This window comes from Castor canadensis, chromosome 14, assembly GCF_047511655.1.
Source record: "Castor canadensis chromosome 14, mCasCan1.hap1v2, whole genome shotgun sequence".
Classification (NCBI taxonomy): Eukaryota; Metazoa; Chordata; class Mammalia; order Rodentia; family Castoridae; genus Castor; species Castor canadensis.
Window position 1 is genome coordinate 39,376,795 of NC_133399.1, and position 13,583 is coordinate 39,390,377.

General features: G+C 53.1%; 1 protein-coding gene across 1 annotated transcript; it reads right to left on the reverse strand.

Annotated features, from left to right (window-relative positions):
* Positions 1-759: 759 nt before the first annotated feature.
* Znf554 (zinc finger protein 554) lies at positions 760-13,542 on the reverse strand. The gene is given in 6 exon segments (XM_020170779.2): positions 760-2,498; positions 2,501-3,514; positions 4,284-4,463; positions 5,392-5,518; positions 8,573-8,646; positions 11,332-13,542. Coding segments are annotated over 5 exon segments (1,587 nt in total). The 5' UTR covers positions 8,606-8,646; positions 11,332-13,542; the 3' UTR covers positions 760-2,265.
* Between the last annotated feature and the right edge of the window lie 41 nt (positions 13,543-13,583).

The following is a 13,583-nucleotide window of genomic DNA, read 5'->3' on the forward strand; positions in this document are numbered from 1 at the left end:
ACCGCCCCAGCTCTCCCGATTGTTCTCTGGGTACCGCCCCTGCCTCCCCTGATTAGATGGTTGCTTTAACTCCGCCCCCTATCGCCTGAGTGACAGGTGCGCCGGGAACGCTTCAGGCTGGCTGGGGCTTGGGACCGCTCACCTGAGTTAGTTCAGTTCCAGGCGGACACTGCTCCCTCTGTGTCCCTTCCTAGGATGGAGAGACCAGGTGTGCACGGGAACTCCAGACCGAGTCTCGCCTGGATGACGCCCATTCCCGGACAGGACAGGGCAGGTATCCTGGGGTGCTGTCAGGTCAGGGGACGACTCTGTCTGCGAGGTCGGCGATGCACACGAGCTCTTTACGAGCAAGGACACCCAGCCGGCCGCCGGTGGCTTTCGCCTGTAATCCCAGCTACTCAGGATAGAGATCAGAAGGATTGTGGTTTGAAGCCAGCCCGGGCAAATAGTTTGCGAGACCCTAACTCAAAAAAATCCATCCAAAAAAAGGGCTGGTGGAGTGGCTCAAGGTGTAGACCCTGAGTTCAAATTCCATTACTGAAAAAAAAAATGCAAGGACACTCAACACTGACGTCCCCACGTGGCTTGGGCCGCTCCATGCCGACGCTGCAGTCCCTAAGGGACGCCCCCCCCAAAGCGTGCTCTGGACCCCAGGCCCCCCCGGGCTTCAGGACCCTTTGCACCATGGGGAGGCTGCAATGTGCCGCTCTTGCACAGACAAGGACTTCTCTCAGAATGGCCACAAGAGAGGAGGTCACTAAAATTCGCAGGTGTAGGTTTTTACATTGGAAAGAATTTATTTTAGATAACTCTCTGGGTGTGTCCCTAGAGAATTTTGAAAATAAAAAGGATATGATATTGTACAATAATAGGAGCGCACATAACACCATTGACGCGCACACTGTAAAATGGTCAGGATGGCCGCAGGTGCCGCTGCACTCCTGCAATCCCAGCACCCTGCAGCCTGAGGCAGAAGGATGGAGAGTTTTGGGTCAACCTGGGCTACATAGTGAGAACCTGTCTCAAAAATAAAATGTTTAGGGCTGGGCACAGTGGCACATCTGTGGGTGTGGAGATGGGGAGGATTGTGGTTAGAGCCCAGCCCAGAGGTCAGTGAGATCTCGCTCAATAAAAGCCGGGTCATCCCAGCTAAGGGGGATCCTCAATAGCAGGATGGAGGGCCAGGTCCAAACATGAACGGGAGGCTGTATCCAAATTATCCAAATAAAACTAAAGCAAGAAGGCCTGAGGCATGGCTAAAGCAATGCAGCACCTGCGTCGCAACTCTGGAGCCCAGTGTTTAACACTCACTACAAAAAAAAAAAGGTTAGGATGGTAATGTGTACTTTACCACAATTTTTTTGACTTGCATTTTTAAGAAAAGGGTATGATATCCTGAAGACAACTGAATTCCTATTGTAACTTGTATAGAGAAAACAAATAAATATAAGATGAACCTGAAAACTTTTTTTGGGCTTTGAACTCAGAGCCTACACCTTGAACCACTCCACCAGCCCTTTTTTGTAATGGGTTTTTTTTCGAGATAGGGTCTCATGAACTATTTCCCCGGGCTGGCTTCGAACCTCAGTCCTCCTGATCTCTGCTTCCTAAGTAGCTAGGATTACAGATGTGAACCACCAGCGGCCAGCTGTTTTTTCAATTTTTGATGGCACTAGGCTTTGAACTTAAGGCTTTGCTTTTGTTAGGCAGATGCTGTACTGCTTGAGCCTCACTCCCAGAAAGACATAAAAGTCACAGTCAGGTAACCCCAGGAATCACATAAGCTCGTTTCTTATTGTTCCACTGCATTACACATGCTATAGTCACCCCTTGATATCTAAAGGGGACAGTTTCCAGAGCGGGAGGAGTGGCTCAGCTGCCTGCCTAGCAAGCGTGAGGCCCTGAGTTCAAACATCAGTACCGCCAAAAAAATCCAAAACTACAAGTCTTTGTGTCTTAGCACATACTACATCACCACAGCAGAGCGTGAGCCAAAGTTAATTGACTGATAGGTGGAATGATTCAGGAAAACAATGAAACAATATTGAAACAAAAACCCTAACCAAGTTGCAAGTTGCAAGTTCTAAGCAGAATCCTTTTTTCAGCAGCTGAAGTGACCTGTGATGATTCTTGGCAAGATCCCACTCTGTGGTCGCATGCCCACTGACCAATCTTTTCTTTGTTTTTTGAGACGGGCTCACTAAGTAGCCTAGGCTGGCCTGGAACTCGCCATCCTCCTAAGTGCTTGCCTACTAAGTGCTGGGATTACAGGCGTACACTAGGTGCACTGACTGATCTTTTCCAAAAGTGCCATTCGCACGCCGGGTGTATGATCAGATGGCAATTTCGCTCATCCAAAGGCCCCTTTTCCGTCCTCGCCCTCGGAGCGTACAGGAGGTAACACGCGCGGGCTTGTTTTCCTGGCCAGCGCTGACACCCCAGGAGGTGGCCGCTGGGGCAGAAGGCTGTCCCACAGGCGATGATCTTACAGGCCCTGGGCTGGCGTGGGTTTTCTGGTGCGTGCCGAGGGAGGAGCTCTGGCTGAAGGCCTTCCCGCACTGGCTGCAGCGGTAGGGCTTCTCCCCGGTGTGCATCCTCTGGTGCCGCACGAGCGAGGAGCGCTGGCTGAAGGCTCTCCCGCAGCGGCCGCACGCGTAAGGGTTCTGGCCGGTGTGCGTGCGCTCGTGCTGGTTGAGCGAGGAGCGGTCGCTGAAGGTCTTCCCGCAGGCCCCGCACGCGTATGGCTTCTCCCCGGTGTGCGTCCTGTGGTGCCGGGTCAGCGAGGAGATGCGGTTGAAGGCCTTGCCGCAGGCCCCGCACGCGTGCGGCCTCTCCCCGGTGTGCGTCCGCAGGTGGCGGGTGAGCGTGGAGCTGTGCGTGAAGGCGCGGCCGCACTGCCCGCACGCAAACGGCTTCTCCCCGGTGTGGATCCTGCGGTGCTCATGGAGCGAATGCCACTGGTTGAACAGCTTTCCGCACTGGGGACACGCGTGGGGCTTGTCCACCACGCTGAGTTTGTTGTGCGTGGCGAGAGCCAGCCCGTGACCCAGGGCTTCCCGGCGATGCGGGTGTCCCCCTATCGGGGTTCTTTTCCGCTCAGAAAGCTGAGCGTTGTCGAGGCCCAGGGCCTTTGCACAGCTGCTCCTGTCCCATACTCTGGGATCTGCACAGCCCACGTGGGGGCGGCTGGGGCTGGACTCAGATGCCAACCCCACAACACCCTGGTCGCAGTCACCTAAGGCTTTTCCAATAGAGTTTTCCCGGGACAAAACAAGGTCGGAGCTCAGACACCCGTTTTCCCCAAATGTAGGCCAAGCTCTTTCCTGAGCACTGGCCTGGATTTGGACGTGCACCATTTGCCTCAAGGGGCCCTGGGGGTCTTTGTGGTTCTTCTCAGACTGGCCTCTTCCCTGGTCTCTTCTGGGGAGCCCGAGGCTGCTCACCCCCGATGGCTCTGTGCCCACGCACACCTGCTTGGAGGTGCACCCCTGCCTTTGCACTCCAGTATCCGGATCTGAAATAAATCAAAGGGAAAATTCTGAAGGAAGAAACTGCTAACTTAAGTACAGAGGGGAAAAATTCTCTCTTTCTTGGCAGTACTGGGGCTTGCTCTCAGGGTTAGCACTCTGTCACTTAGCCACACCGCCAGTCTGGCTTTTAGCGTGTCTTTCAGATAGGATCTTATGCTTTTGGCCTGGCTGCCCTCTGACTGTGATCCTCCTACCCCCGCCTCCCGACTACCCCGGATTACAGATGTGAGCCACCACACTCAGCAGTAGAAAATGCACTTTCACCATATACAAGGTCCTTGTGGGTTGATGCTCAACCATCGGCTTCCAACCAGGGGTAGGGTGGGAGAAGGAGAGGCAGGTCAGGGAAGGAGGAAGGCGGATGCGGGCTAAGGAGTCTGGCAGTGATGCTGGGGCCATGGTTGAAGTGGTAGAGTGCTTGCTTAGCAAGCACAAAATCCTGAGTTCAAACCCCAGTTCTGCCAAAAACAAGTATGGCAACTAGAGAGGAAGAATGGTGTAACGTAGGAGGGACTGCTCTAGAAAGAGAGAGAGGGGGTCACCGAGACAGCACAGCAGAAAGAGAGCACTACACACAGGCCAAGGGCTGCAGGGAGGACGTGGAGCTCTTTTCTGCCCCACAGGGACAGGACCAGGCATGCGTGGAAGGAGAAAGGTGCCGGGAGGTGAACCCAGGCACCTCTGCACTCTCCTCTGAGTCAGGGCCTTGGTGAGAACATGGTAGGCAATGACCCATGTCTCCGGGATTCTCACCTGCACAGCCAGCTTGGGAAACAGATTTTCCCTCTGTGCACATGGCTGCTTGCACCAAGTGGAAAGACGCCACTGCTGGAGGACGCGAACGCTCTGTCCACAGGGAGAGGCTGACTTGCTGGGTCTGTGCTAGGTGAAGTGGACCCCTGCCGGGCTCACTGCTGAGAGTCTTCAAGGCTTCTGTGAGAGAGGAAGACAGACAGAAATCCATCTGATTCATACAAAATACAGCACAGAGCTCTGAGTTCAAACCCCAGTGCTACCAAAAAAGAAAACCATATAGTAAAAATACAAAATAAATTTCAAAAACAATTTTCTTTTTGGTGGCACTGGGGTTTGAACTCAGTGCTTTGCACTTGCAAAGCAGGAGCTCTACCGCTCGAGCCACACCTCCAGTCCATTTTGCCCTGGTTATTTTGGAGATGGGGTCTCGACAACTTTTCCCAGGCTGGCCTTGAACCGTGATCCTCCTGATCTCAGCCTCCCACGTAGCTGGAATTATAGGTGTGAACTACTGGGCACCCAGCTCAAACGTGAAAATGTTCATTTCTGCTGGAGAATTCTGTAGCTCAGTGGATGGGGGAGTGACTCAGTTGGTCCCTGTTATCGCCATGTCATCGCCATTTGTGTTAACATCCTTGTGTGAACTGCTGAGTGCATCCTTGCTTTTCATTTTGTGAAAATCTGCCTCCCAAAGAGCACTTGGGGCTCAAAAAGCCAGGTCAAAGTGAATGTGCTTCACTGAAGTACTAAAGTGACAATCTGAGATTCGTTGTGAGGTAGCTTGTCACCGGTGGAAGTTGGGCAGCCTCATGGGAAAAATGAATCAAGCATGCACAGTGCCGCTCGTTAGCAGAAAGAAAAGACACACCCTGACTGTGGTCCCAAGAGGGAGCAGGAGTACCTGTGCCTCTGCTGAGAAGTGTGACTCGAGCCACTCCAGCCGTCATGCACTGACACAAGGTCATGCACTCCATCAGAGACCTGGGGACATGGACTGCCACAGCCACAACCGGGTCTGTGGTGCTCACCTTCCACCCCTAGCTCCCAGCGTGGCAGCACAGCATGCAGCAGCTTCAAGTAAGTGAGAACAGTGACATGGCCTTACCCAGGCAGCCCACGTTGTGGTAGGTCTCCAGCATCACCTCTCTGTACAGGAGCCTCTGAGCAGGGCCCAGCAGCTCCCACTCCTCTGGGGAGAAGTCCACAGCCATGTCCTTGAGGGTCACCAGTTCCTAGAACATCACAGCAGTTCTGTTCCAAATGGGACCCTGTCCCACCCTCTCTCACAGGAGGAGGGGGTGGATGGCGGCCCTGGGGAAATTCAGAGGGATCAGGGTGCAAAGTCTCCATCTGGAGATGGAGACTTTGGGGTTGCCCCTGTGGCACTGGGGATACTGAGCAGGCCATTCTGTAAGGACATCCTGGGCCCTGCTGAGCAGTGTCTCTGGCCTCCACCCGCTTGGTGTCAGGAGCACCTTCAATGTGACAGCCACACTTACCTGGACATTACTATGCGTTCTAGAGACAGAGTCACCCATGAGTGAGACCCACAGCTGTACCCTTAAACTCTTATCTCCTACCTGAGCTCCATCATGCCAATGTCTGTGAACTTGGCTTACACTGTTGCCTCAGTGGAATATTCTCTCCTTAAAGTCCTTCAAAAGGACCAACCCTAGCCCGGCACAGTGGCTCACACCTGTAATCCTAGCTACTCAAGAGGCAGAAACCAAGGATCACAGTTCCAAGCCAGCCAGGCAAATAGTTCATGAGACCCTATCTCGATAAAACCCATCACAAAAAGGACTGGTGGAGTGGCTCAAGTGGTAGAGTGCCGACCTAGCAAGTGTGAAACCCTGAGTTCAAACCCCAGTACCATCAAAAAAAGGATTAAACTTGCCCAAAGTAAGGTCTGGCCTTCTGCCCCCAGCTCTGTCATCTGCACTAACAATGACATCGAGGGTAGAGGGTTGGAGCATGCAGTGCAAGCTGTCCGGAGGGGCTGGAGTCTGAGGACAGCCACACTAGGAGGGTCAGCTTTGTGTACATGACCAACCCCTCCAATAAAGATCTGAACACGAGCAGGGTGCAGTGGTGCATGCCTGTAGTCCCAGCTGCTCAGGAGACTGAAGAAGGAGAGTCATCTGAGCCCAGGAGTTTGGGACCAGCCTGGCAACACTGTGAGACCCCATGTCACAAAGGAAGAAAAATAGTTTAAAAGTTCCGAACGTGAAGGCTTGGGCAGGCCTCCCTGGTTGCCCAAACCCTGTGTGCAGGGTCACATGGGAGAAGTAAGAGCTGTCATGTGATTCCATTGGAGACGACCCCTAGAAGCTTCTGGCTGCTGTCTCCCTGGCTTCTCCTGGTTGCCATCTGCCCTGCGTGCGTCTTCCCGGGGCTAATCCTCATTGCACCCTTCCACGCTAGTAGGCTGTGACCATGACTGTAACAGCTCTGCTGAGGGCTGTCTTTCTACTAAATTATTCAACTTGAAGATGGTTTTAGGGATGCCTGGGAATTTACAGTTCTCACCTATCCAGCCCCAGGCTCTGGGCATTCCCAGCCGAACTCAACTGTCACTTTTCCATGTCACTGTCCAACCCCACTGCTAGAACTACCCTCGTTCCCCCCTCTTGACCCCACTCAGCCTTCACAGACTGGAAACCCTGTGTCCGTCTGCTTGGGAAGACTGATTTGTTCCTCTCTTCCAACAAGAAATTGAAGGGAGGAGAGAATTATTGAGAGCTAGTAGGCACTCACATCCTTCCCTTTGTCCCCAACGACAGAAACCTTGGTAGGCACGGGCACATGGTGAGGGCTCGTGTCTGAAGTATCATGGGTGGTGGGGGGAGCGCTTACACAACTGAACTAGACTTTGTTTTGTGTTTTAATGTAAACACAAGAAAGAAGAAACATGAAAGTTGCAGAATTCTTTTAAAAATAAAACTGTGCTGCCAGATGCCAGTGGCTCACGTCTGTAATCCTAGCTACTCAGGAGGCAGAAATCAGGAGGATCAGGTTCGAAGCCAGCCCAGGCAAATAATTCTCCGAGACCCTATTTTGAAAAAAACCATCACAAAAAAGGGCTGGTGGAGTGGCTCAAGGTGTAGGCCCTGAGTTCAAACCCCAGTACTGTGCAAAAACCAACTGTGATCATAGAAAAATGAGCAAACACAGAAGGATGCACACTGCAGGACTCCACTCACAGGAAGTCCTGAGAGTTGTCAGAGCCACAGAGACAGGAAAGTAGATGGTGGGTGCCGGGGACTGGGGAGGGGAGGGGATTAGTGCTAAATGGGAAAGAACTTCAGTTTGGGGACATGGAAAGTTCTGGAGACGGGTAATGGGGACAACTGCACAGCCATGTGAATGTGCTTAATGCTGAACTGTGCACTGAAAAATGGTTAAGAACACATTTTTGGAAATGTGTATTTTATCATAATTAACAAAAAAATTGATAGTACTGAGGTTTGAGCTCAGGGCCTTGCACTTACCAAGCAGGTGTATTACCACTTGAGCCACACCTCCAGCCCTTTTTGCTTTGGTTATTTTTTAGATAGGGTCTCCTTTATGCCTGGGCTGGCCTGGACCATGATCTTATTTTAGGCTTCCTGCTGTAGCTGGGATGACAGGCATGCACCACCACACCCAGGTGTTTATTGGTTGAGATGGGGTCTTGTGAATTTTTTTGCCCAGATGGCCTCAAAACACAATCCTTCTGACCTCTGCCTCCGTCTCTGCCTCTGCAGCTAGGATTATAGGCATAAGTTACCATGCCTGGCCTCATGACTCAATTTTTTTTTGTGGGGCTTGAATTCAGAGCCTTCATCTTGAGCCACTCCACCAGCCCTTTTTTTTGTGACGGTTTTTTTTTAAGATAGGGTCTTGCAAACTATTTGCTGGGCTGGTTTTGAACTTTGATCCTCCTGAAATCTGCCTCCTGAGTAACTGATTACAGATGTGAGCCACCAGTGCCTGGCTCAAAATTTTTAAGTAAAGAGAAAAGTGCTTTCCTGGGCAGCCTTCCCCACTCTGTGGGACAGTGCTTAATCCCAGCCTTGGGATGGACATATACCTGTTTCTTAGGGAAAGGAGCTGGACTCTAGCCATTCATAGGTATCTTGCCTTACCTTTAGATGAAGTGTGAGTACCTGGCCCCAAAGGCTCATGGGAATGCTCCCAAATTTCCCACAAGGCAGGGACGGTCCTTCTCTGTGAAAGACTCAGTTTCTGATGAGTTTGTTCCCTTCAGGAAGAGGGGGAGCCTCTGAGGAGGAACGGACTCTCACCTGGGACCAGGGAGGCAGGTACCCAGCAGCCATTCTGTCCTCTTGTTAAAAATCAGGTTCCTGGGAGGGCAGAGCTGCGGGAGAAGAAAGGCTGCGATGAAGACCAGACTTGGTGGTGCCCAAATCCCAAAATCCTTGGCTAGAGACCTGCTCTTCTCCCTGGTGGTGAGTGGTCAGTGAACATCAGACTGAGCCAGGGCTCTGTTTTATGGATGAAGGTTCTGATGCTCCTGGAGGCCACCAAGTCACCCAAGTTCATTCAAGCGTCCCTGGCCTCCACCCACTCCATGCGAGGAGCATCCCTAGTTGTGACAGCCACAAATGTCCCCAGACATCGCCCAGCCTACGCTGAGGGCAGACAGCCCCCACTTGGGAGCCCCCGATGTAGCCCCCAGAGCAGATCCTGTGGTCCGGCATCGCAGCCCTCCGTGCCTTTAAGATAAAGAGCCGCTCAGGAGGCAGAGATCAGGAGCATCACAGTTCGAAGCCAGCCCCAGCAAATAGTTCTGGAGCCCTTATCTCGAAAAAACCCTTCACAAAAAAGGGCTGGTGGAGTGTCCAAGGTGGAGGCCCTGAGTTCAAGCCCCAGTACTGCAGTGCAAAGAAAAAAAAAAAAAAGATAAAAGAGCCGTGGTTTGTCCCTTGCGCATTCCTAGGTCTCCACACTCGTACTAAGGGTTTGCTCAGTGTCCCTTGTCATTGGCTGTTCCACAGGGAAAGTCCGACCTGGCCATTCGGGGAGCCAGTGGCCTGACCGAGCTGTCTTCAGACTCCCCATGTCACCTCTTGCAGGTGACAGGTGAAGCCACACCGGACCTCCCAGGCCCCGCCCCACTGACCTCCCCACACCCGGGCCGGCAGAGACAGGACAGGCTGACTCCTTGCGGGGAGTCCCTCGGTGCGGGACCCAGATGCAGGTGCAGGTGATCATGAGCGCGCGGTCACGTACCACCCGGGGCCCTCATCCCCACCGCAGCCCTGCAGATGCTGGACGCCCCCAGACGCGCGCAGGGAGTGTGCGCTGCGCACGCGCGCCGTGAACTACAATTCCCAGCAGGCCCGGGGCGCAACGCCTTTTCTCAGCGCCGGGGAGATCTGGATCACAGCGCCCCCTCTCAGGATGGGCGGTGTCTCCGCAGGCTTGGGAATTCCACCTGCTGCTCCTGCTTCCCCCTTCCTAGCTCTGAGGTTTGCAGAGCTCGTCCTTGGGTTCCGACTCAGTACCTACGGCCTTGCAGTCAGCTTCAGAGGTGTTTCAGAGCTGACTCGTGGCTGATCCGTACCTCCAGTGCCAGATGGGCTCGCGGAGGTACCCAGTTTCATGGGTTGCCCTGGAAAATAGGTGAGAAACCTATTTCTACTTTCTCTGTTCCTTCAGTTTTCTGTTCCTTGCTCTTCATTGGTTAGCTCAGCACAACCACCTGCGTCCTGCAGCCGACCACATTTGGAGTTGTGATCACTGTGGCTCTTTCCACTGTCTTGCCCAAAACTATTGGTCCCCAATTCAGGGCTTCTGAGCTGCATTTTGCCCTCAAGTGCTAGGTTATCTTGCTAAGGCCAGATAGGAACTCTCCACAAAAGAGAAAGAACAAAGCCTGCTGGGGACTGGCAGAGTGGCACAAGTGGTAGAGAGTGCCTAGCAAGTGAGAGACCCTGAGCTCAAACTCCAGTGCTGTCAAAGCAACAATAAAAGTACAAATAAAGCAGGCTCGAGAAAATGTGAGCATCAGAGAAAATGACAAACATTTGGCCAATAGATCATACTGTTCTTGCACAGCAATGTTGAGCAAAAAGAATGCATTAACTTTACCCAGTTAAAAAAGTCTGTCCTTGGGGCAGGCCTGTGGTCCCAGCTGCCAGGAGGGGGAGGCAGGAGGGTCACCAGTTTGGGGCCAACCTGGGCTACTCAGAGAGACCCTGTCTCAAGAGAGAGGGAGGAGAGAAAGAGAGGGAGAGAGAGATTAAGGGAAACCACTAGCCAGGTGATGATCGCTCACACTGTAATCCTAGCTACTTGGGAGGCTGAGATTGGGAGGAACATGGTTCGAGGCCAGCCCAGAAAAATAGTTCTTGGGACCCTCATCTCCAAAATAACCAGAGCAACATGGGCTGGAGGAGTGGCTGAAGTGGTAGAATGCCTACTTTACATGCTCAAGGTCCTAAGTTCAAATCCCAGTCCCACCAAGAAAAAAAAAGGGAAAGCACTAAACTCCAACACCAGTTTTGGGATCTTGATGTTACTTTAGCCTTTACATCTGTTTTTTAATTCTGTCATTTAGTCCTTTATTATTTGTGAAATGGCTCTTTTCCCTGTTTCTTCAAATACCTCTCGAGCAGCTCAGTGGTAAGCACATAGGTGAGCCTACTGACCCAAACCCGGGAAGTCATGGTCTCTCGAGTTATAGCTCATCCACTCATTGTTATCATCCATGACACGAATTCATCCTGCCTATCTTCCATCACAAGGGTCATATTAAAAAAGGTGTCATCTGAGGTTGGTGAAGCAGGTACTGTCTCAGACCCTGTCACATTGGGGAAGCAGGGCTCAAAGACAGCTCAACACTAGCCACAGAGATTTTCCTCCATGCTCCAGTAGACACCATTCAAACCCAGTGCTATAGCCAGGCGTGTGGTTCACGCCTGTAATTCCAGCAGTTGGGAGGCTGAGGCAGGAGGAGCTTGAGTTCCAGGCTAGTCTGGGCTACAGATCCTGTCTCAAAAAAACAAAGCAAACCAGGAAAAAAAAGAAAAACACTTACCTCAGTGTTTCCATTGCAATCTCTTGGTGTTGCCACATGTCGTTCAACACAGTAGCCGCCACCCACATGTGGCTATGGAGTCTTTAAATATACTAAGTCCAAACCGAGACCCGCTGGGTTAGAAAGTAGCTACTGGATTCCACGGACTTTGCTGGAAAAAAGGGATGTATCATCATAGCTTCTGACACTTTGGGAGGGTATTTTGGCCACATTGAGTGAAATAAATTATTAGTTGATTTCACCTGCTTCCTTTTGCTGTGATACTAGACTCAGTGCATTTTCTTCAGAATGCTCTAGAACACAAAGACATCTGCCAGGCGTCCTACAGTGGCTCCCATCCAGGTTCCTTCCAGAGCATTCTCTAGGGCAGAGGCCTTGAGTGTGAGATGCAGTGAGGCCCTGCCACCTGCTGGACACGGCTAGTTGTGCAGCCACTGACAAGTACTCATTGGGGACTGTTGGTTGGGGTGGCTCAGAATCCAGGATTCGGCAGATGTGGCTTAGGTGGTGCTCTGGGCCCCCCACACAGGGCGGGGTGGGCGGCTGTTCGCAACAGGTGCGGGCACGGGGAAGTACATACTGGGTTCTGTGGTGAAGAGGCCCTAAGAAATCGAGTAAGGAGATGAAGGGAGCAGGTGGGGGCAAGCATGGTCCTGTCTCAGGCTGGTGGCCTCTGATCGGCCCTTGCAAGCACTCACCACTAAGCAACACAGTGGCTCCTTGGGGTCATTTTTATAAGGGCACTATGACAAGTATCGAGGGTTTATTTTGGCTCACTTTGCCCAGGGCTGACCTCTGTTCCCTGACAGAGGCAGAGTCACTCCTGGACAGCAAGCTGGGTGTGGGCAGGGTTGGCACATGTGGGACAGCAGATGCAGCAGGCCACTGAGCTTTGCCTCCTCTCAGAGCCAATGCCCACTCCCAGCCCCCCAAATGCTCTGGCTCCATGACTTCAGCACCCCCAATCCAAGAAGGCAGCCCAGGCTGCAGATTTGGGGGTGGGAGACACTACCAGGGCTCCTCTGTAAGTACTAAGGCTCAGAGGCAAAGGCTGGCGACTTATGTGAAGACAGGGTGGACAGGGGCCTGCACACAGGTGCCCATTTGCCTGCGGCCTGAGCCCAGCTCACCGGCAGCTGCCCCAGGGCATGTCTGGATCTGTGCAAGGCCAAGGGGGAGCCCACCTGGGGGTGGGAGGCAGGGAGCACCCCTCACCAGGCTGAGGCTCCCCACAGGTCTCGGTGGGCTCCCTTTGGGTTTTCTTTTTTTCTTGAGCCCCAGGGTTTTGTTTTTTTTCTCTCCCTCTCTCACTGCATATCTTCCCATTCACAACAGACCAGGCTCAGGCAAGGCTGAGGTATGTATGGGGTGGGTAAGAATGCAGCCTGTGGTAAGCAGCCAGAGGCAATCCAGGTATTTTAAGCCCAAGCAACAGCTGCCGAGGGCCCAGTATCAGTTCCACCCACATGGCTGCCAGCTCCCTCAGGGCCCAAGGCTTTAAAGTCACATGAAGGGGAGCAGGAAGCTGGGCTAGGTGCGCCAGGTGGGGCGGGAGGCGGACCTCACAGCCCACGTCCACGGCTGGCCATGGCTAGAGAATGGCATGAAAGGGACGGCAGAAGTCCCATCCACCTGGAGCGGAGTCCAGGGGTCTGACAACCTGCTCAGGCCTCGAAGGGCCCACTGCCTGTCCCCTCATGGAGGGCTGAGGGAGGCAGCTCCTGAGAAGCTCACAGCCACTGAAGAACACACGCACCATCCTGCACATCCTGTCCTGCAGCACCACTGGGAGCCCCGGTCAGAACTTTGCTGTCCAACAGCCGTGGACGCCATGAGGCAGGCATGGCCACTGGTGACTACTCAGAAGGCAGCACACTCTGGCCACGACGTTCCTCGGGTGCTTAGGGGGCAGCCTTTTTGTGGGCAGGAGGGAGGTGGCTGCTGGCAGTACAGGCCCGCATCCCAGGAGGCTGCTGCTCTGTTGGCCGTTCAAGCACCCAGGGGCTACCTGGGCTTCCAGTTCTCTAAGAGCTGAGCTCGGTTCCACAGTGGCTGGGACAGTGCTGACTGCAGCAGGGAAGGAACTTTCCAGAATTATACTAGGCAAGATGTTGGCAGGAAGCAGAAGTCCCTGAGAATGTAGTCCCAGCATTGCAGCCTGGTCGGACAGAACCAGGGCCCTTCCATGCTTCCTAGCCATGGGTTGACCCCCTCCAACAGCTCAGCTGTCCCAGGTCCCCGTCATAACCAGA